The sequence below is a fragment of the Trachinotus anak genome, unplaced genomic scaffold, assembly GCF_046630095.1.
Source record: "Trachinotus anak isolate AG129_WGS33_773 ecotype Australia unplaced genomic scaffold, CSIRO_AGI_Tana_v1 ptg000002l, whole genome shotgun sequence".
Taxonomy (NCBI): domain Eukaryota; kingdom Metazoa; phylum Chordata; class Actinopteri; order Carangiformes; family Carangidae; genus Trachinotus; species Trachinotus anak.
Window position 1 is genome coordinate 4,647,447 of NW_027273853.1, and position 21,318 is coordinate 4,668,764.

Genomic DNA, 21,318 nt, shown 5'->3' on the forward strand with positions numbered 1-21,318 from the left:
AAAACAGATCTCATGTTATGAACTTGCTTTATCACAATATTTATTTCCTGTTATGACTCTACTGTTTGTGATATTCAAATACATTTAATTGTTTGACAGGACTTTGATTATTGTGTGACAGTGTCAAGATTCATGAAAATGTAAGGTAGAAGCAGATCAACAAGTATGTCGTTCAAAACAATGTAATAAATAAATAATTAATCCAAAGCCAGACTCTTACTCATTTTAATCTAAGCATGACTCTCATGTCACTCTTTTCATCCATGAAAATGCAGCCCAAACAACAAAAAGAGTAATTGCAGATTAAAAAAAACAAACCAAAAAAAACAGCAATTCACTCGTGTTTTAGATTATTACTGAATTGTGCAATGTAAGTGCAGTGGCAGTGAAACTTGATTCTATCTCAAAACTACAAGTAAATCATTACTTTTTTTTTAGAAACGTATGTAGTTCTCAGTCGTATGATAGGCTTTGTTACAAGTTAATCAATTAGTTGGAAACTGATTAGATCCTTCCTCTTCACAAAGATCTCTTCTTCTGTTGTGTTGTTGGTCGTTGCTGTGGGTCAGTGCTCTGCAGCAGCTTTGGCTGAGAAGAAGAAAACACAGAAGACCTCAGTATTTCTTCTTGCAGTCAGGACATCATAGGTGCAAACGGCTTTAATTTGCATCACATGTGCTTATGCAAATTGAACACACTTAATTTGCATAATGCTTTCTGATTTTACTAACTGCTCCCTGGCTCCTGTAACAGTTTATAGTTGTGTTTACTGTGGTAAATCTCATACCTGGGTCAGATGTTATTTGCAAGTATAATGTTGAATTTAAACCGACAGTAAAACAAACTGAAGAATCCATTTATCACAACTATTTGTCACAGTTTTACTGATTTACAGCAGTAAAATACTTTAAAGGTCCCATATTTTCTGGTGTTTTATTTCAAGTGTTGATCTCCGTAAGAAGACATATTTGTGAGTTTTAGTATTAAAAACCATCTCAGTGTAGTTTTATATCTCCTCTCTCAGGCTTCTCTCTGGAGCTCTAGTAACGACAGATCAGTCAGCCAATCACAAGAGAGGATCTGAGCCTCTCTTCTGGACGGGGCATGTCTGAGGTTGGTGATTTCTTTGTTGTGACATCACAAAGTTCCAGAAGTCCTGACGGCTGGTTTTAAGGCTCAGTTTCTGAATACAGGCTGTGTGCATTTTGTCTGTGAATTGGAGACTTTAACACTCTCACAGTATTAATATAGAATCTAGACCTGCTTTATAATCAAAAAGGACCTGGACATCTCACTTTCTACAATATGGGACCTTTAATCCTGGGTAATGCAGGACCTGCACAAACGTCTGTGCATGAATAGTGTGTATGTCATTCTGCAAGTGTCCAAGTATTTATTTTTTCTATACACATACAAAACACAGAACTTGCACCAAAACACCACTTGCACACAGAAGGTCACCACATTTCACCAAAGCATCCCTTTTGACACAGACAGAGCCACAGTGATCAAAACAACAGCTGAACCCAGGACAGAGAAACCAGACAGTGAATCCACACCACCACAAAGGGAAATGGCAGGTTGTACCTGGACCAGACATGCTCAGCGACTCTGCAGCCACTCAGTCCCTGCACACCAGGGACAACGACAGTATCACATGTTGCCAGTCTAAGGTCAATCTCATTCAACAATAGCTGACTACCACATGGGCAGCCCCTCCTGCAAATATATGTAGCAGGAAAATAGCTTTTTTTGTGTGTTTGTCTCTAGATTTACTATGTGTTTGTGTCTTTTTGTACTTAAATCTCTGTGAGAACTAACTGGAGGTTTACACTGGTAGGATGTGATCAGTTCTGCAAAGTGAGGAAATGATTTTGGTCTTTTTCATGAGGCTGTTTGAGGGCTGACTTGCTTCAGGCTGGGATTATTTAAACATGATTTTAAGGAAAGGTATAGACCTGTGGAGGTTGATCCTGAGGTTAAAGCCAAGGGGGGGTGTGCACACTAACCTGCGACCAGTTTGCTCTTGCGTGACGCCTCTGCAGCCAGTGCTTGGGACACGTTCATGATCCTCTCCTGCTGCTGTAGAGCTGAGTCCAGCTCACTGAAGTCTAATGGTGCCGATGGCTGTATGTTCTGAACACTGTGGAAAGGACACACACAATCAGGTCTGTTAACCAATGAGATATTCAACAGCATACTAAACACTAAACTAGTGACTAATCCCTCCTGGTAGGTATGACAGACACGCCAACAGTCTGAGAGTGCTTACTCAGAAAGGCACATTGGATGGAAATATTACATTTATATTCAGTGCCATTTTAAAATCAATACAATGGTAGTTTGATTATTGCAAAATGATCATGTTTCTGACCTTCTTGTACATTTTATGTAACCATTTAAACCTCCAAAACAAAGATCTAACAAAAGCTAGCATGAGCCCAGCATCATCCTAGCATCATGTGAGTGTTGTCCACCTGGATTTGGCCAGGAGGTTCTTGATGCGCTCGGCCCGGCGGGAGCGTTCCTCCAGCTCCTCTGGACCCGCAGGCTCATCAGGGTCCGACTCCACGTAGCGCTCTGGGATGGGAACCTTTCGCGGTTTGGACAGCTGCACATTGACAGACAGGTTAGTTAGCCTTTACTGTAATCCTGTGGTTTACCATGGTGTATTAGATGCTACAGCAACACTGGAGGGTTCTTGTTTTCTCCAGTGTTTCCATTCCAGTGGAGAAATATACAATGTGCCATTTCCATGATGACAGTGAAGAATTCCCTCTCAGATTTTATTATAATGTTAAAACTTAGGAAGTGAGCCTGTGGAACTAGAGTTAAAACCTTAGAAAAAAAACGAGGATATAATCAAAATCAAATGAAGAAATTAGCTTTTGTCAAAATGGAAATCATTACATGAACAGAGTCAGGAGAAAACTTACTGTGTGAACAGTGAAACTAGCTGTTTTCCCCATTCACAATATATCTAACCTGTCAAAAATGAAGCTTTTTAATGGGTTCCAAATAAAATTTAAGTGACATTGTATAACAATATTTACGTTACATTTACTCATTTGGCAGAAGCTTTTATACAAAGCTACTTACACGTGACGGACATGAGTAAAGCCTCAGGAGACCTTGGTGTAAGTACGGAGCACTTCATCATTTCAATAAGTGCAATAGATCAGGTAAAGAAGTGCATCAAAAGTGCCAGTTGAGCATATTACAGTGTTAGGTGTTAGGAGAGGAAGTGCTCTGAAATGATGAGAGGTTCTTAAAGACAGAGAGGGACGACCCTGCTCTGACAGCATGTGGCAGTTTGTTCCACCATCAGGGAACCACAGACGACAACAGTCTGGATGGAGATTGTCGTGTGCAGGGATGGCAGTGCCAGGCGACATTCCTCGGAGGAACACAGTGGCCGAGAAGGAGTCTGATTGAGTTTAAGAAGATGGGTGCAGACCCAGAGGTCCCTCTGAAGGCGGCATTAGTGACTTAAATTTGATTCAGACGGCCATGACCAGCGTAGGTCGATGAGTAGAGTATGAGTATGGTTGCTTTTACAGCAAAGGGGGTACAAACATCTGCTGATACCACACAGCCTGTTTCCTGTGTTTTGACTTGCAGGCTCTGTCACACACAGTGTGTCATGTCAGTGTTTGCTGAACATCTCTTTTTCATGAGTGAAATACTGTAGATGTAAGAGAGAAAACTATATTAGAATTCATACCTTTCAACAAAATTCAGCAAAGAAAAAAATAAGCAGCTGAATATTTTTTACATCCTCTGTGTAATCAGAAGATCTGTTAAAATAGGACTGAAGGTGGAGAAAATCACACCTATCCATGTTGTGTGAGATCATGGATGGTGATAAAGGCTGAATGAGGCGACATGTTAAACCCGATGCCTGACAACACTGCAGGTGTTAGAGGACGATCATCTCCCTGTGTCTCTGATCCTGTGACGTCCTCACTGAGCGACCGCGTCTGAAATCACCTGCACTCCTGTTTCTCTCAGCCAGACGTGTGTTTACCTCTCGGCTGATATCCAGGTCGTAGTCGAAAGGCTCGATGTCCACCTCCTGTATGTGTGCGGCCGTCACCGTCACCCACTCATCTGAATGAATCCTGCCCCTCTCTTTCACCTGGTTCCGCCCTTCGTCGCTCTGACCCTCCGCCCCCAGTCGCTCCTCCTGCCAGTCAAACACCTGGAAAGGGCGGGAGTTAGGATTACACAGCTGGACAGATGACTGAAAAAAACAGATGTGCCGGTATCACTTTTAGATGGGAGACATCGGTGTTACTGCTCACATGTTTAAAAGCTTTAATATTAAAAGAAAACTGAGCATGAGCTATTAATATAATTAATTAACAGTTGTATGTGAACAGTATGTCTCCACCCGTGTTTATTTTATATTTTACATTTAGCATTAGTCAATTAATCAGCAAATACATTTTTTAAAGCAGAATTTAGCGGTTCCAGCTTCTATGATAGTAAACTGAATGTCTTTATTTTGAGCTACTGATCAGACAAAACAAGCAACACGAAGACGTCATCTTGAGCTTTTTTTGCTATCTTTTAGGAAAATAATCACTAGCTGCAGCTCTAGTATTTGTATAGATCAGTGAATGTTAATAAAATTTATACTCTTCAATCAAGGGAAAGAAAAGACAAACACATACAGAGCAGAGGCAGACGGGGTAAAGGAGAGTAGGCACAATCTCTTTGTGAATGAAAGCAGTGGGGTTGAGGGGGAAATGTTAAAACTAGCACTGACAGTAGCACTGTTGTAAAATCAGGGAGGTCTTCGTCACCATCATCTCACTAGTTTACAAGGTATTTGAATAATTTCTACAGTATTTATTGGTGTGTAAGAATAAATAGAGAGATGCTGTGGTTAAATATGTGATGTGACTGCAGTGAGCCGTGCCTCAGGTAGAGGGAGACAAATATGAATTTAATGTTTCTGAGCCACCAGTAGTAATTAGAGCAAGAAGTTTATCCAGGGATTTAAAAGGATGATGTTTAGTGTAATCACCTCAGAGGGGACCAAGGCAGATGATTAGTCTGCATTTCTGGAAGCTGTAATTATACACACACCACATCCTTCTCCCCAGTGAACGCCAGCACATTTGCATCTATAAAAATACTCTGATTTTCTGACGAGCACTTGAATATACGTATGTGTTTATGTGTTTATGTGTGTGTGTGTGTGTGTGGTGAGGGGTACTTGTGAGTCCATCCAAGGAGCATCAAAGCCATGCATGCATCCCTTCCACTCCAGTAGCCTGCAGCAGGGTCTGATCTGTTGGTGTGTTCACATGCTCTGAGAAACACTGCATCCTTCCCATGCCTTGTTGTGCTCAGGAGAATCGATTGCACACAAGAAAAACCAAAGACAGAGAGAAAGAAACCCATGCAGACACAGACTCATCAAACCCCCACCAGATTAGGAAGAACACAGCCAGGAGGAAGTTCAGAAGCAAGAAACTCTTTATTGTCGAGTGCAAATCTCTACATGATAGAAAAGAAAAAGGGAAAAGAGTTGTGCATTGCTTCTCAGTTACACAGAATTAGGTGGTGATTAGCTGTTCGTTTCTCTAAGTTCTCTACTGTAATTCTACTCTTCAGTTGAGCAACCTCCTACAACTAGTTTTCTCTCCGTGATCTGATTTACTGTACGTTGCTGTGAAAGGATAAAAGCAATATGGCGGAAAAGCTTCCCACATTAATACTCTTTAGAAAAACAAGGAGCGGACAGCAGCGCCATGGAGAACCACAACTGGAGTACGACACACACACAGATTTTCACATAGATTTTCTACACGTACGCAGCTGCTGTTTATGAAAAAAAAAAAACCAAACACTTGCAGATTTTTGCTGCTTTTCTGCATTTCATATGATTTTTAACTGAATCTCTGGATAAAATACTTAATCTGGCCTCCTTGAAATTGTTAAAGGTCCCATATTGTATAAAGGTAGATTTCCATGTCTTTTTTTGATTATAAAGCAGGTCTAGGTTCTATATTAATACTGTGAAAGCATCAAAGCCTCAGTCCACAGAGAAACGCACACAGCCTGTATTCAGACACTGAGCCTTAAAACCAGCCGTCAGGACTTCTGGAACAACAAAGCAGTCACTGCTCTCAGCCATGGCCCAAGCCCCCGCCCACCTGGCCCCTCCATCCAACCTTGTAGGATTTGTTTAGTGTTTACCTGAAATCTGCTACATTTTTATTTGATCACTGAGAAAACAGTCAGCCAATCAGAAGAGAGGCTCAGATCGTCTCTTCTGATTGCCTGTGAGAGGAGATGTAAAACTACACTGAGATGGTTAAACCACAAATATATCTTCTTGTGGATATCACCAGAAAGGTGCAAAATATGGGACCTTTAAAACTATTTTCATTATTTTTAGTCAGAAACAACATTTTTTTGTGATAACTGAGCACCAAATATCTTAAATACAAAGCAGTCAACATGACTTTTCCCATGACAAAGTTGTCTGCTCCTTGTTCATACTTTTTTATTGCATTTCAGCCCAGTTGCTTGAACCTGTCCTGTATATTTCTGATGCATAAAACAGCACAGCATAGGCCACTTAAAAGTACTCACATGTGAGTACAGCTTCTATTCCCAACTTTAATTGCGGCAATGTAATCATCAATCAGTGAAATGATAAAAAGAACCTTGCAGTCCGTACATGAGAAGGCTGTATTCATGAGGATGTTAATTCAAATATAAAATGGTGTAAACATGTTTTATGCTGGTGGAGCTGATTAAATAAAAATATGCTCTGGCGTTTATGGTTATATTTACTAAAAAGAGGTCAAAGATCACAGACTATGTATTGCTCACTGTTTATAGGGAAATATGATGATCAACAATTTATGGGAAATGTAGTTTGAATACAGGCAGATCTCACATCAGTCTGGTTATGAGTGTGTCACCTGTGATTATAATATCAATCTGGTAGTTATTAGATGTCGTGCTCTGTTAACGGAAGACTTTGACATTTTGGATGTTACTGTATAACTTTTTTCACTCAGGCATGTTAGCATTGTTAGCATTCCTCACTGAAACCAAGGGGCTCAGCTAGCTCTAAGCTAGCTTTAGCTTAAATGTTAAATGTCAAAGTCAGTCCTCTCAGGGTTAAAAGCAGCAGTGTCCCCACATCTTCCTGTGGTGATAAGACTGAGCAGCCTTAGCGCTAGCTCGTGCATCGTCCCTATGATTCTGGAGTGGAGACGGGTGCTTCAAACGAGCCGTGATGAACTAAAATGCTGATTAAGGAGGTAAATTTGGGACAAAGGCAAAACGATCATCAGCAAAACAAGGCACTTGGATTTCATCTGAAGAAAAGAAAGCAGGGAGGTGTGATCATGATTTGTGCCACTAGCATTGCCTCTTTCTTCATTCCATCAACCTGAAAACTTATTTTTTCTTCTTCCAACATCCCCCACTCTCCTCTATATGCTCTATATACCAAATCTCTACGAAATATAACTGTACAACTGTATACTGAAAATATCCCTCAGTAAATAAATAAAAGTGTACAAGTACACGGTATGTAGATGTACATAAATGGGCTCTTCTCTCTACTTTCTGGTGATTAAAAACAGAGAAAGGAAGGCGGAGCGACGCCTTCCATTCCCTCCTTTTCTCAATGGATTTACATTCAGAATTGTGTCAGTGAGGTCCCACCAGGGGGCAGTGGTAACAAGGTTCAACTTTGACCCCTGAACCTTTAAAAAAAAATAAAATAACCAGGGAGGAATCTCTGTCCCAGTCCAAAACTAGCCAAGCATTCCCCTCAATCCCCTGTTCTCACTTCATCTCCCGTTGTTCTTAAAGCGTGAACCAAGCTAGCTAGCCAGCTGTAGCCAGTCCTGCCCTGTAGCTTGTTAGTGCTCGCGGCTAATGTCAACAACCACTGGTTTGCACAGCAGAGAGTGCTAGTGTGTTAGCATTCCTGCAAGGTTATTATTATGTGGCTGGGGGCTGCAGGGTGGCATAGCAGCAGTGGTGGTGAAGGTGGTGCTCCCTGTGTCTGCTGCTGCTGCGCAAGGGTGCGGGGTAACGTACGGAGGCCGGAGGATCAGAGGTGCTGGAGGGCAGCCTGGAGGAGGAGGAGGAGCGCTGGCTGGTGATGGTGGAGGTGGAGAGGCCCGTGCAGGAGCGTTCCCCCTGGCTGAGGTTCCTCTTGCGCTCACGGACCAGCGCCTTCTGGTGGCGCTTCATCCGCTCCAGCTGCTCCTCCGCGGTCATCCGGCCCCGAGCCTGGCTGCCTGGGAGCTGCAGGGCCTCTGTAGGTGATGACAGACGCTCCAAGGCACTCTTAGGTCTCTCCTGGTGAGGGAGGGAGGGGGCAATGGAACAGGGAACAACATCAGGGTGGAAATGAGAGAGAGGATGGATGGTTAATAGCTTATGAGAAGATGACATTAAGGCAAAGTAAAAAAGGATGAGGAAGACAAAAGAATATAGACAGTGAGACAGCGTGGTCGAAGACAAGTATAAACAAAATGATAAGAGAAATGGGACAGAGCACTGATGAAAGTGACTGATTTAAACACTAAAAATTTGGCCTCTTCTCCTGGATACATCTTCTAAGACTGTAATCTGCTGCCTGCACATCAAATGCAGTCTAACCTCATTTGTACTGCATATATTAAAAAATGCTCGACAGCAGGACTCTGCTGCATGATTAGGTATTGTATTATTAATAACACTTGTGCACATGAGGACGTTGCCATTCGGGCTGTTATGTTATCGTGATCAATAAAGATCTGAAACCCTCAACTTCCTATTAAAGATAAGCTTGAACTGGACTGTCCAGCGAACCCAGAGCTACACAAACACTGAGTTTCTCCACCTGATAACACGTATTTGCAGATACCTCCATCCTACTTGTCTTGACTCACCCTGGCTGCAGAGCTCCCGGCGCCTCTCCTTAGGGTGACGTAGGACGAGATGGAGGTGGACTGGTTCAGATGAGATGAAGAGCCTGACAGACCAAGGTGATAACAACGTGAAGAAGAAGCAGCACAGTTGGGAAAACACAGTGACAATGAAAAAAAGGGAAAAAAATATAGAATATGTACTTTAGGTGAAACAAAAAACACAATGCTTAAAGAATCTGTTCAATGTATCAACAGTGGAAAAATAACTACCTTCACTGAAAATCATTAACATCTTTACAAAGTCTGAATCTTTATTTAACAACATAATGTCTCTGATTGAATGATTTAGAAAAAGGGACCATCTCTTTGAAACACCAGGCTCCTCTGGTGGGTCATAATAAATTCATTTACTGAGGGAGAATTCATTAGTGAGGTGAGTGCGTTTTAACTGATGAGTCCTCTGGTCTGAAGAGACTGGATTTCTAATGAAAATGTGTGTCTCTCTGAACACAAACACACTTGTGCATGCAGATTTAAAGTTTTAATAACTTTATCTAAAACTTCCTGAAAGCAAATTTCCTCATATTTCAATCTTTTACAACAACAAAACAAGAATGTGAGAAAAAATTTAATTAGAAATCAACCAAATCCCAATGCACCTCTTAATGAGTACAGTCAGAATTGTATTGCTACTCATCCATGTATTTATATTTACATTTTAAACTAAGCGTCAGCTTGGCTGTGGGAGTCACTGGCCTTGATAAAAAGGTTTTATCATGGAAAGAGAAAAAAAGGAATATTTATTGGAATATTTCTTTCTTTCACGTGTTTCTGCTCAGATACCTTTGCCTGGGAAATACTGGTAGTCCACGTCGGACCCGGTGTTGTGGTGACTCATTCCTGGCAGCTCTGGTTCACTCAGGTAAGATCGCAAGTCGGCCTGAAAGCAGAGGAGGTTAGACAGGAAGCTGGAGCTTCTGAAGTTCAGTCCTTCAGTCATCTTTGGTCGAAGGAGGTGTAAAGAAAGTTGAGGAGAAAAATAAACTCCTTCAAGTTAAGATTAAAACACAAGCGTACCTTACAGTCTCCATTGACGACATACTGCCCGCTCTCCCTGTCCCTTTTCCTCTCATCTGATTGGCGTTTCAGTCCACGCACCGACGTATGGCGGATGACTGAGGCCTCTTTGGGGAGAGGAGGCACCACAGGCGGGGTCTCCTCATAGTCGTAGAGGCGGGGCAGTGGTGGCCGGGGCGGGGCGCTGTCCTCTGCCTGTACAGTAAGCGGGCAGGAATGGATTAAGTATTTCAGTAGTGCTGTGTCGTGGTAATGGTTTCTGATGCACAACTCTTACACAATCAGAATAAATCCAGCAGTAATTCCTGAAGTTAAGTATGGAGTCAGCTGAGCTCTGCAGAATAGTAACACTCACCCACTTTGGCACGGTGCTGTGAGGCAAAGTATGGGAGAGGATGCTGGGGATGGAGCTGCGAGGAGGAGGCTGGACCTCTGTGCTGTGAGAAGGCACTGGGTCCGACACCGAAGGCACTAATTTCCTCTCTGGTGGGACGTGAGTGAACAGAGAAATCAGGGTTTAGCTTTTAACTGGTGTGTTTCTAGATCCTGGCTTGACTCTTGAATCCCACATTGGTTATTTTACAAAAAAGGCTTTTCATCATCTTAGAAATGTTGCTAATATACAGCCTTCTCTCACCCATGCAGATACTAGTGCATGTTTCAACACCAGCAGGCTACACTACTGTAATGCTCTCTTCTCAGTTCAACCCAAAAAAGGCGTAAATAAGTTGCAGACCACTGAGAATGCAGCAGCACGTCTGCTGACCAAGACCAGAGGGAGAGCTCTCGTCTCACCTGTCCCGGTTCCCTGTCAGTTTTAAAATAGATGTTAAAATCATTTTATTAGTCTCCAGATCACTCAATGGACAAGCACATGAATACGTCAGATATCGTTTTAAGGTGAATTCCCCCTCAACAGCTCAGGTACTCTGAGACTGCTCTGTTAGTTGTTTCTAGAGTCAGGACAAAGAAACATGGAGCGGCAGCGCTCTGCAGTGGTGAGGAACAGACCCGGATGACACAATCTCTACCTCCCTTTAAAAGAAATCTAAAGACTTATTTTTCAGCTTAGCCCTCTCTTCAACCTGTTTACTTATCTATCTGTCTATTTTGTCCTATTTCAATTGATTACACTGCTTTTTATTATTGTTAAGCACCTTGTGTTTGCATTAAAGGGTGCTGTGTAAATAAAGTTTGATTAGATTTGATATGAACTGTGAGCAGGGTTTGACCTCAGGAGTGAAGGAAATTTCTGAACATCTTTACATTTCTGAGAAGTGAAGAAAAACACACACACATGCAGCCAAAAGCCACACAATTATAATTTTTAAGACAAGTTTAACAATGGCAGCGTCATAAAATCTGATTCAGCAGATTTGTAAAGTAAGATAAAAAAGTGTTAACTGACAGTAACACTGTGCAGAGATTAGGAGAATCTTTATGAGCCTGTATATTCAGTGATGTGACAGCTCTGGCGTTGGTAGTTCTGTCTGGAGTGAAGATTAATATCACGACCAATAAGCCAGGATGTTTACTGCATCTTAAAAACTCTCTTTCTAGTTGTTCTCAGCTGTAAATCGATTGTGCCGTCTTCCTATAAAACACCTGTGGTCCTCTCACCTGGGTTCTGCACAGAGTCGATGGTGATCTTGTAGTTGGCTTTGCTGGCGCTCAGTCCTCCCATCACATCTTCGATCCTCCACAGCTCGCGCTTCATCTCAGCCTTCTCTTGCTGCGGTTTGACAACATGGACAGCATGGCTCGGATCAACTGGGTTTTCAGTGTCACACGTTTGATAATTCATCTTCTTCAAAAAGGACATGAAAGATTAACAGACAAAATACAGGCTGCGACAGATACTGTGAAGGAAACCCAGCCTGAAGAAGACGAGCTGCTCCGAGCCACACACACTCAGGTCTCACCTGGGGGGTGGAGCTGTGGTTCATGTGTGTGTGCAGTGCCATCCTCAGCTGCTCCACTGATCTCTCCAGCTGGCTGTACTCCTCCCAGGCTTGTGCCATCTCCTGCACCACACACACACACACACACACACACACACACACACACACACACACACACACACACACACACACACACACACACACACACACACACACGCTGATACTGGGCCTATACAAGGACTAGATAGTAATGATTTATCATTGATGTTTTTATCTGATGTAAACATTTTGTTTATATTGGAAAAAACATTATTAAAATTTTGATAGATTCCTCAAAACTATGCATACAGCAAAATAACATGCACAGATAGACTGTCTTTTAAACACACACACACACACACACACACACACACAAGCATACAAACCGTGGACAGGCGAGATATCTGGGCCCTGATGGTGACCAGATCTTCCTGCAGCAGCCTCTGCTGGTAGGCGATCTTGTGGGCGTGGGCCGGCTGCTCCTGGAACTGCTCCATCTGCTGGTGGGACACGTCCAGCACGCTCTCTAGTTTGTCCTGAGGGGGTGAGGGGGTGAGAGCCATGAGGTCAACCAAAGCAACTCAGGATGGATTCACTTAGAGGATAGTGTTGTGGAGACTGCAGGTAGCAGGGATCCCAAACCGCCTCTAGAGGGCAGCATGTTTCTACAGTCAATCGTGAGTCAACATCTTTGGCAAAGATTAGTCTTTCAGTCCAGGACTTGTAGTATTATTTACTATATTGTTATTTACTTTTTTTGGTGTGTTTAACATCCCAGGTGTGAACTTAGTGCCTTCAGTCAGGGTGCTTTGTGTTTCTGGACAGAGGTCTGGTAACAGTAAGAGCCCTACCAGTTTTTCCTACCAGTCATGAAATCAAGAGTCAGCCTCTGCTCCTGCCGGATTTCCTCTGTGTGACTGTGAGTGTTCAGTCCAGAAGGAAATCCACTGTGATTCTGAGGCAGTGACAGTGAAATCTGATGTTTACTGCCGTCTCCTCTCTGATAACTGAATCACCCTCTATTATCAGACTCCACTGTAGCTCAGCTGACAGCATCGTCCTTGAATGTGGCACCATCATGTATTATTTGGTCTAATTTTCCAGCGTTTGACTCATCATTGTTGACTCCTCTGAATGAGCTCAGCTGGTTGGATTGACTGAAAGCCTAAATACAACAACCAGCAGAGTGTGTACCTTGTCCTCCTTCAGGGAGCTGATCCTCGCCTCCAGATCCTTCAGGATCTTGTCCTGCTCACATAACCGACTCAGCTTCACCTGTGGGGGGAGACACAGAGCTGAGCAGGTAAGGAGAACTCTCTCTGATAAAATGTCCCTCAAGTTCTCACCCAAGTGCATGTGTGTGTGTGTGTTTTGACCTCTGATAATTAAGTGGTCCATTTACTTAATTACATCTTCCCCTTGTCCCTGCAGCTGCAGATAAGCGTGCATGCGTGCTTCTCTGTGTATCCAGGTGCATGACTGTGCGAGCATGTATAGTGCCGTGTGTGCACATGTGTTTATGTTTGTAATGTTTGAGAGCAGGCATGCAAGTTTGTAACACTTAATATTCATAGCTTCCTGGCTGCCCTGGACTCATGCGGGTGTAATTACTGTGAGTGAGCCCATTAGACAAAGTGGGTGCGACCCACCTGACACTTTCAATTACAGTGTCAGGGAGGCTCCGAGCCTTGTTAATGAATCCCCGATTAAACACAGCAAACTTCAAGGCAAAGGTTGGATCACTATCATCCTGCAGTAAAACAACACAGCAGTCACGTAGTAAAGTTGTGACTGAACACTTTGGTCTGAACAAAGCGCTTGCCCACACAAATCTTTACTCTCTATGCTAGTTTTCATATTCCATCAAATAAATTATTCATCCTGTTATCGTCTCCACGGTGATGTTGTTGTTGGATCTGATCAAATATTCATTGCGGACAACGCGCTCATAAATTGTTTAAACAGTTGTATATGAAGCTCAGACTTTTGTAAGAGAAAACAAGACTGTTTGAAAAGCTGCAGGGGAATCGTTTGGGTTATCGAGCTGAACGAGTTGTGGCATCCCCCGACTCATACTCATTCTCCTCGTGTTGTTTTCCCCACAAAGCTAGAAAGAGTAAAGGCTCACCACATTCTCCTTCACTTTTATCACAAGATCCATATTTTTTTTAGCCTTCATTACTCTCACTTGTTTCCCAAATGAACCGCGGCAGTCTGTGCTGCTGCCCAGAACAAACCAGATTTTTCCAATTGCTCATCTGTTGAGGAACAAAAGAGGACGAGGAACAACATTTTAAAGTTCCTCTCCAGACACATTTTTAACTATGCCAAAAATACTCTGCTATGATTAATATAGCAGAGTGATTAAAAGTGAAAAAAATGGAAAACTGTGGCTGGAATCTCATCTACTGTTACGTCCTTGTTGAGAAACCTGGATCAGGCCTTGTGCCTGGCCCACCACCACCTGCTCATGTTAGGTTGACAGGTGAAAGGACACAGAGCATGAAGATGATTAGCGTTAGAGGAAACATCTGAGACTCAGCCTCATGTTTGCACCTCAGTCAGACTTAGATGAGGAGTCTGTTGTGCACAGATGAGCAGACGTATCAGAATGGTTAGCGTAGTTAGTGTCTTTTTATTTGTTTATGTTGTTTGTTAGCGTAACTGGCAGTGGCTGACACAGTGTTAGTGGTTGTGCTAATGCTAACTCTCTGTACTGACACGGTGTTAAGGCTTATTTTTGCCCACCCCCTGTTTATTTTTGGGGGTCTATGGGGATCGACTCGCTTTTGGAGCCACCCTCATTTGAGGGACTGCAGTTTTTGTCACTTCCGTGTCGGCTTCATTTGTCAGCCGCTTGGTTTGTACTTACATCCACATCACTTTCTGCAACCTTGACAGGTTTCCCCGACTCCTTCAGCGTCTGACTTCCAGCAACCTGGAAATTGGAAACAAACATTTGCTGGTGTTTACTACACTGTAAAATAACACGTCAGACTCTGTGGTACATTAGGGCTGAAATAAAGGAAATACAGAAACACAGAGACCAGCTACCAACTACCACGAGGCCGTGGCTGAGACAGACTATGTGTGACACGTTCTCTCAGCCTCGTGTACATGACAATGTGAGTGAGTTTTGGCAAAACAAAATCAGCTCTTGCCATGAAGAACACAATGGCTATGGACACTTTGAAGCCCTGCACGAGATGAATCATCCATAAAATATCAGCACACGATGTTGCCTCCATTCAAAAAAGTTGCAGTATTTTTTTTTCTGAATGGGAAAATGTTTGTTTTGGAAACACTGAGTTCAGGTGCTGACTTACAGACAGGGTTCTACAGTGCTAGAACAACCTCCTGAAAACACTCATGCTAGTTTAGAAAACAGCAAAAGGCACAAATCAACAATATTTCATGTGCTTGGAAATGATCAGTGTAGGAGACACGTGTGCTCCTTTTTGGAAGAAAGTAAAAAGGTGACACAGTAGAGCCCTGTGTTACTGTCAGGGAAGTGCAGCGTTTCAGAGACGATGGTAGAAGCAGCTGGCTTTTCAACCACCGGGCCACAGCCACAGCCACAACACATGCACTGCCGAGCCATCCCATGCCCACTATTCCACAGCATCGTCCACATTGCCACGGGGAGGGGGTGGGGGGTGGGTAGACAGGTCACAGGTCATGTGGAGATAAGATAATTGACACCAAGCTGTGAAAGCGGTGCTGTAAGCAATGGGATGGTCTTCCTAGGACACACAGACTCTCTAAACACAGGAACACACACACACACACACACACACACCCCCACATCCACATACACATACAGACTACACACATGCATTCCTATTCTGGACACTGTAGAAACATGCACAAGCGTAAAATGTACATACACAGTCACAGACACACTACAATTTGCAGTACATATTCTGCATACAGACAGACACACACACACACACACACACACACACACACACACACACACACACACACACACACACACACACACACACACACATAGAGCTTACGTTCATTAGAGGCCTGAGTGGCCCAGCAGTGCAGTGCAGTAGTAAACTGTGAACTGCGAGGATCAGGGGCTCTAGAGCTCTGATCTGGGAGTTAAAAATCACAGAGACACAGAGCCGCAGTCACAAAATGGCGGCTGCTTTTTTGAGATGCTTCTAAAACCAGGTCAAGAGTTAGAAGATCACTGCAAGAACTTGTTTTGTTTTTTTGTCCCACACAGACACCTGAACATCTCCTTTTGTAGCTGCAACACACTAATGTCTGGGGTCAACAGATCAATGTGGGCCGGAGCGTTACAGTTGGTGGTCAGTGAGAAACACCAAGTGTGTGAGATTGAAATGAAAATCTGAAAAGGCACAGCAGAGGTAAAACACCTGAACTGGAGCAAAAGAGAAGTTAAAATAACTAACAGGCATCAGGGGATCAACTCTATACAGCTCCATATCTCACCTTTAGGTCCAGATACTCCAAGTCCTTCTTCAGCTGCATGTAGGTGTCGTCAGCCTAGAAGGTGAGAGAATAGGTGTGACTGTGGATCAGATAATTCACTATCTGATTCATCTGAATCTACAAAAGCTTCACTGACGAGAGCTGTGTCACAATTCAGGAGCCGCGTCCTTCTGAGGCTGCATTTGAAGACCGACTGCGTCACAGCGGTGCGACGAGGCTGCTGCCTTTTGAAGGCTCCTTCAAATGTGGCAGAGAAATGTGTCCTTCTTTTCCTGGCCCAAACTATCCCAAGATTCATTGTACACCAGTGTTTTTTTTATATTTAATCACCACATTAGAATGAAATAAGTACACAATCAAATACAAACTATAAGTGGTACATTAAAATAAATATAAAAAATAATATATGTTCAATTTTATTTGTATAGCACCAAATCTTCATTTTATATTCTCTTCTATAATTTTTGAAGCCAAACTTGGCAGCGCAGCGGTAAGGCCGGGTACAGCTGGTGGAGCAACACGAAAATCCTCCATAGACCAGAACATGTTATTTTGGTTCAGCCTTCTTGGTCTACAACAGCTACACCTTCGTAGACCGCGTCCTCTTAAGGATGCGGCCCCTGAACTGGGACACATGGTGCGTTAAACTGTCTGTGCTAACATGCGTCACAACACTCACAGATACAGTCAAAATTCAGGCATTTATTGTATGTTCGGAGATGCTTAGGTCCTACTGCAACAAAACACACAGACCAGCACAGACCAGATCCATCAGAAGCAGCAGATCCTGACACGTCACTGAATCCAGCTTTGAATTCAGCTCACAGCACTCGACAAAAAACAAACAGGTATGACCGAATATGAGAGAGTTTACGAATCAGACGACCCAACTGGCCGTCACATCCACAGTCAGCCAGTTAGCCAGAGCATGGGAGGGCTTCGTGGATGTTGAGAAGCTGGCAGCACAACATGCTATGGACAGTATCACCAGAAGCGCAATATGAAAACCGGCCAGCCAAAAGACAGCACATGGAAAAGAGGTGGATGGTTCTATGACGGCAGCCAGGCCAGCGCTCACAGATCAACCAAGCCCGACGTCACACCACTGAAGCACGGGAGCTTTTGGTTGGAGGTTGCCACTAATATACTGTGATGACAGGTGTGGATGCAGCTCTTGATTTAACTGGTTTTGGTTGGTCTGTATTTGTCCTGGGGTGGGTTCTTTTTCAGCACTATTTCACATTGAGACATGTATTTACCGTCGAGGACTAAGACCTACAGAATCCACTGGAGTTACAGGTTTGGATGTGAGTCTGGATGTGGATGGAGGAGGTGTGAGTATCAGTGAATATGACATATACCAGGTTATGATCGGTAAGTCTGCTTAGCAGTAAATCTGGAAGTAAATTTGGTATTTAATTTTAATGTGATTATAATGTGATTAACATCTTTGTGATTATGTTTACAGAAAAATGAGACAATCACAGTGAAGACTGATGCGGTCTTTGTGTTGCTTTCAGCTGTGACCCTGTTCACACCTGCCAGTAACATGTGTCTCAGGCAATCCCGTCACAAGTGGAGAGCTCTAAGCGCGTCAGTTCACACCTGGCAGTAACACCCCCCCCCGTGATCGAATCTCACTTCCCTGCTCTATATGCAAATAAACATGTATGTTTTGCACAAACAAGTTACAGTGGAGGAATCTGTTTTCTCTGAAAATGCTACTTTATATTATATGTATGGAAATCCACACAGCATATTCAGAAATATCTCCTTTACATGACAACCTGACCTGACTGTGGCACTGTTAATGTAAATCCTGAAATGACCTTTTACACAATCTGTCAAAAATCAAAGTGTTGGTCAAACTAAAAGTATGAGGGTATCTTCTAAATGATTAGAATTCATCCTCTTGAATGAGGAATGTATTTATTTTTCATGGAAAACCAACAAAACAGCTGCTGAGACGTTTCACTCTGGACCAGTACTGGACAGACAGATGGCAGACAGACACACTGACTCACAGTGTCGTCCAAAGAGCCATAAATACTGGACAAAAACTAAAACCCTAACCCTAAACAACGACATTTCTCAAAAAGAAAAAAAAGGATTTTCATTAGTTAAGAAGAAATTGTATAAGTTCAAGAAAATAACTGTGGTCGATCTGCAGTATGTTTAATGGCAACCTCTACCAGCCCCTGGTAAAAGGAGGGGCAGGCAGGCAGGCAGGCGTGCTGCAGGGGCCCCCACCTGGGTGTTGCAAGGGCCTATGGGAGCTGAGAGGCCCACATGTCCGAGGTAGGACACAGGAGAAGGGCCGGAGCTGAGGAGGGGGCTGGTGCTAGCGGTGGTGGTGGTGAGGAGGTGGTTGTGGTGGAGGGGCTCTTTGGGGCCGTTGAGCCGCTGGAGCTGGGTTAATGTGTGCTGGCGTGCGGAGGCCATCTTGGCCTGATGCCGGCGCAGCTGAATGAGGAGCAGAGTGAGCTCCTCGGGCTGTCAGGCATCACAGGACATTAAATGTGACAGATCTTGATACGGACCACACCAAGCTTCAGTGAAACTTGTCTTGTTTTAAATGAGGAGCTTTCCTTCAGCAGAGCTAGCAGCCAGTTTGTACAGCGACTGGCTGATGGCTAATCTGAGCGAGCAGCTAAATTAAGGAGGATTAATGGTGTTGAAACAAAAGGGAGACACGGCAACAACAGGCTGGTAAGAAGCACTTCTCCCAGAAGCTCCGTTACAGCCAACTGACAAATGTTTGGTCAACATCAGTAAACATTTTACTCGTAGCAGAGGATGACGGCACATCTGGTCACTGCTGAGAACGTGATCACTTCTTACAACCACATTAGATCTAAAGTCTCTTTAAACCTTCCAGTTTCCAGTTAGTGACAAACCATTAAGTAAATAAATCTACGTAAATACATGTACACATACTTGTTGTATACTTGTATGTTTTATGTATTTCTTTGTGAAACCTACCGTTTTGCCATGGAGGCTGGGTGCACTGACTGTGTGTGTGATGTAGCCCGACGGAGGCATCGACCGTCTCTCGATAGTAGCAGCCTGACAACACACAGACAACACATTTTATCGGCACAGTTTGGAATTTAATTAATTCATTAATCATGTACAATGTGTGTCACATAGACAGGTGACAGATTAGAGGAGAAACCACCAGAACAGCTTCAGTGCTCCTCGGCATTGATCCTACGAGTCTCTGGACTCTACTGGAGGGATGAACACCGTTCTTCTAAAACAGTGGCCCACCGCTTGGCAGCAAAGGTATTTAATACAAATGGACCCACAACTCATTTCCAAAAAGTACAATTGTGGTGAAAATATTATTGTTATTAATTATAATAAAAATAAATGTATAAATAATGTTTGTAAATGTTTTTAAACACTGAGGCCTATCACTGTGATAAACCAGTGACAGGAACTTTCATGTTGTTGCCAGTTGAACCACATCGTACACATGTTAGCTAGTCTGACGCCACGCTAAAGAATCACATCCATGGCAAAAACTGGAGCATCAATGTGGACAGCAACAGGACGAATTAAAAGAAAAGAGAGTCAAGAGACAGACAGTGAATAAACCCCCACCTGTTAGACAAACAGTAATTACACCAGTGAAGAATCACAGAGCTCCACATCACCAAAGGCTTGTGTTAGCGTTACATGACCTCGATAACAAAACACTGTTATGTTTGTTATCTGTGGGCAAAATGAAGTGGCTCATGGTTGTGGGCGAGGGGGTGTAAATTTGCATATTTGTGTGTTTTTTTTCACTCCGTTTTAAAAGCGAGACAAGCAGCTACTGATGGAGCTGCATCAGTTTCCATAAATGTATAATAGAAATATATATAAAAATAAACATACTTTGACTGACTGCTGATACAGTTGAGATTATTTAACTGACTTGATGATTTAAGGATATGTCTGCCATTGTGCCCTGAGGCACCAAAACAATTACCCTGTTCAGTGGAGCACAGTTATAATATCCGGCCCACGCTGTCAGAATAACTGACGTGGTTCTGGATGGAAAATTATTCTATTTGATATTTTAGACTTGACAGTGGAAAAAGAAGTGTTAATGGTCTAATCTTTGGAAGATGGTATTAATTTCACACAATCCATGTGATGCACACACAACACAAATCACTTCAATATGACAATAATTATACATGTTAACCACTACAGCACCTATCCTCCATACGTCATTCTTTCTTTCCCATTACTTCTCTTTCCCTCTTTTCTTTTATTATTACTTGATTAAATAGTATGGGGACACTTGACTATGTATCAGCTGATTGAGCACTGTGGAGTTTGGCTGCATGCCTTAGAAAAGAGTAGAGCTGAACAATGTGCAATAAACATCATATTGTTATTATTTTGGCAGAAATTGTGATTGCGATATGAGTCATGATTTCAGCTGGAACGGTCATTTCTGCTTTTTCATTTTCACAGAAAAAATAATAAATATAAATAATATAAAATATTACAATAATAATACAATAATAATAATAATAATAATGTGATTTTTTTTCTTTATGTCCGGAGAATATGATTTGTAGGTCGGGGCGTCTCTGTGGCACCACACCGCTTCACTTATGGTTTATTTATTTTACATTTATCAACAAATTGCAGCTCCTGTGATCTGGATATTTCACTTGGCCATATTGTGATTTCAATAATGTTTTGATCAATTGTTCAGCTTAAGATGAGAGTGTGAACTAAATGCCTACATAGTATATTTGATGGCAACAACACTGGTCTTCTAACATCAAAATTCTGAAGTTTAGTGTGAAGGATCTCAGATGGTTTGTATATGGTCAGACTGAGCCTCTCTGTACTGACGCTACATGATCCATGTCAGGACATTTGCTATAATGTGAGTTTTATTTCACTGAGTTACAACCTGAGGTTTTTGA

The 21,318-nt window shown here is 42.8% G+C and overlaps 1 protein-coding gene across 15 annotated transcripts in view; it reads right to left on the minus strand.

The window, feature by feature from the left end:
* Positions 1–10: 10 nt before the first annotated feature.
* Positions 11–21,318, minus strand: part of plekha7a (pleckstrin homology domain containing, family A member 7a) — a 153,728-nt gene continuing 132,420 nt past the window's right edge. For 7 of the 15 annotated variants that reach the window (XM_071491608.1, XM_071491594.1, XM_071491602.1 and 4 more), the window contains 18 exons: positions 19,367–19,450; positions 18,635–18,877; positions 16,385–16,438; positions 14,787–14,852; positions 13,109–13,189; positions 12,301–12,450; positions 11,897–11,998; positions 11,595–11,706; positions 10,330–10,457; positions 9,975–10,169; positions 9,741–9,837; positions 8,919–9,001; positions 8,080–8,343; positions 4,028–4,201; positions 2,478–2,611; positions 2,010–2,143; positions 1,588–1,628; positions 11–588 (listed from right to left, as the gene is read on the minus strand). In XM_071491608.1, the coding sequence (XP_071347709.1) occupies positions 1,603–1,628; positions 2,010–2,143; positions 2,478–2,611; positions 4,028–4,201; positions 8,080–8,343; positions 8,919–9,001; positions 9,741–9,837; positions 9,975–10,169; positions 10,330–10,457; positions 11,595–11,706; positions 11,897–11,998; positions 12,301–12,450; positions 13,109–13,189; positions 14,787–14,852; positions 16,385–16,438; positions 18,635–18,877; positions 19,367–19,450 (2,127 nt within the window). In that variant the 3' untranslated portion in view covers positions 11–588; positions 1,588–1,602. The remainder of the gene's footprint in view (positions 589–1,587; positions 1,629–2,009; positions 2,144–2,477; positions 2,612–4,027; positions 4,202–8,079; positions 8,344–8,918; positions 9,002–9,740; positions 9,838–9,974; positions 10,170–10,329; positions 10,458–11,594; positions 11,707–11,896; positions 11,999–12,300; positions 12,451–13,108; positions 13,190–14,786; positions 14,853–16,384; positions 16,439–18,634; positions 18,878–19,366; positions 19,451–21,318) is intronic. The other 8 variants (XM_071491647.1, XM_071491690.1, XM_071491631.1 and 5 more) reach the window with 3 other exon arrangements.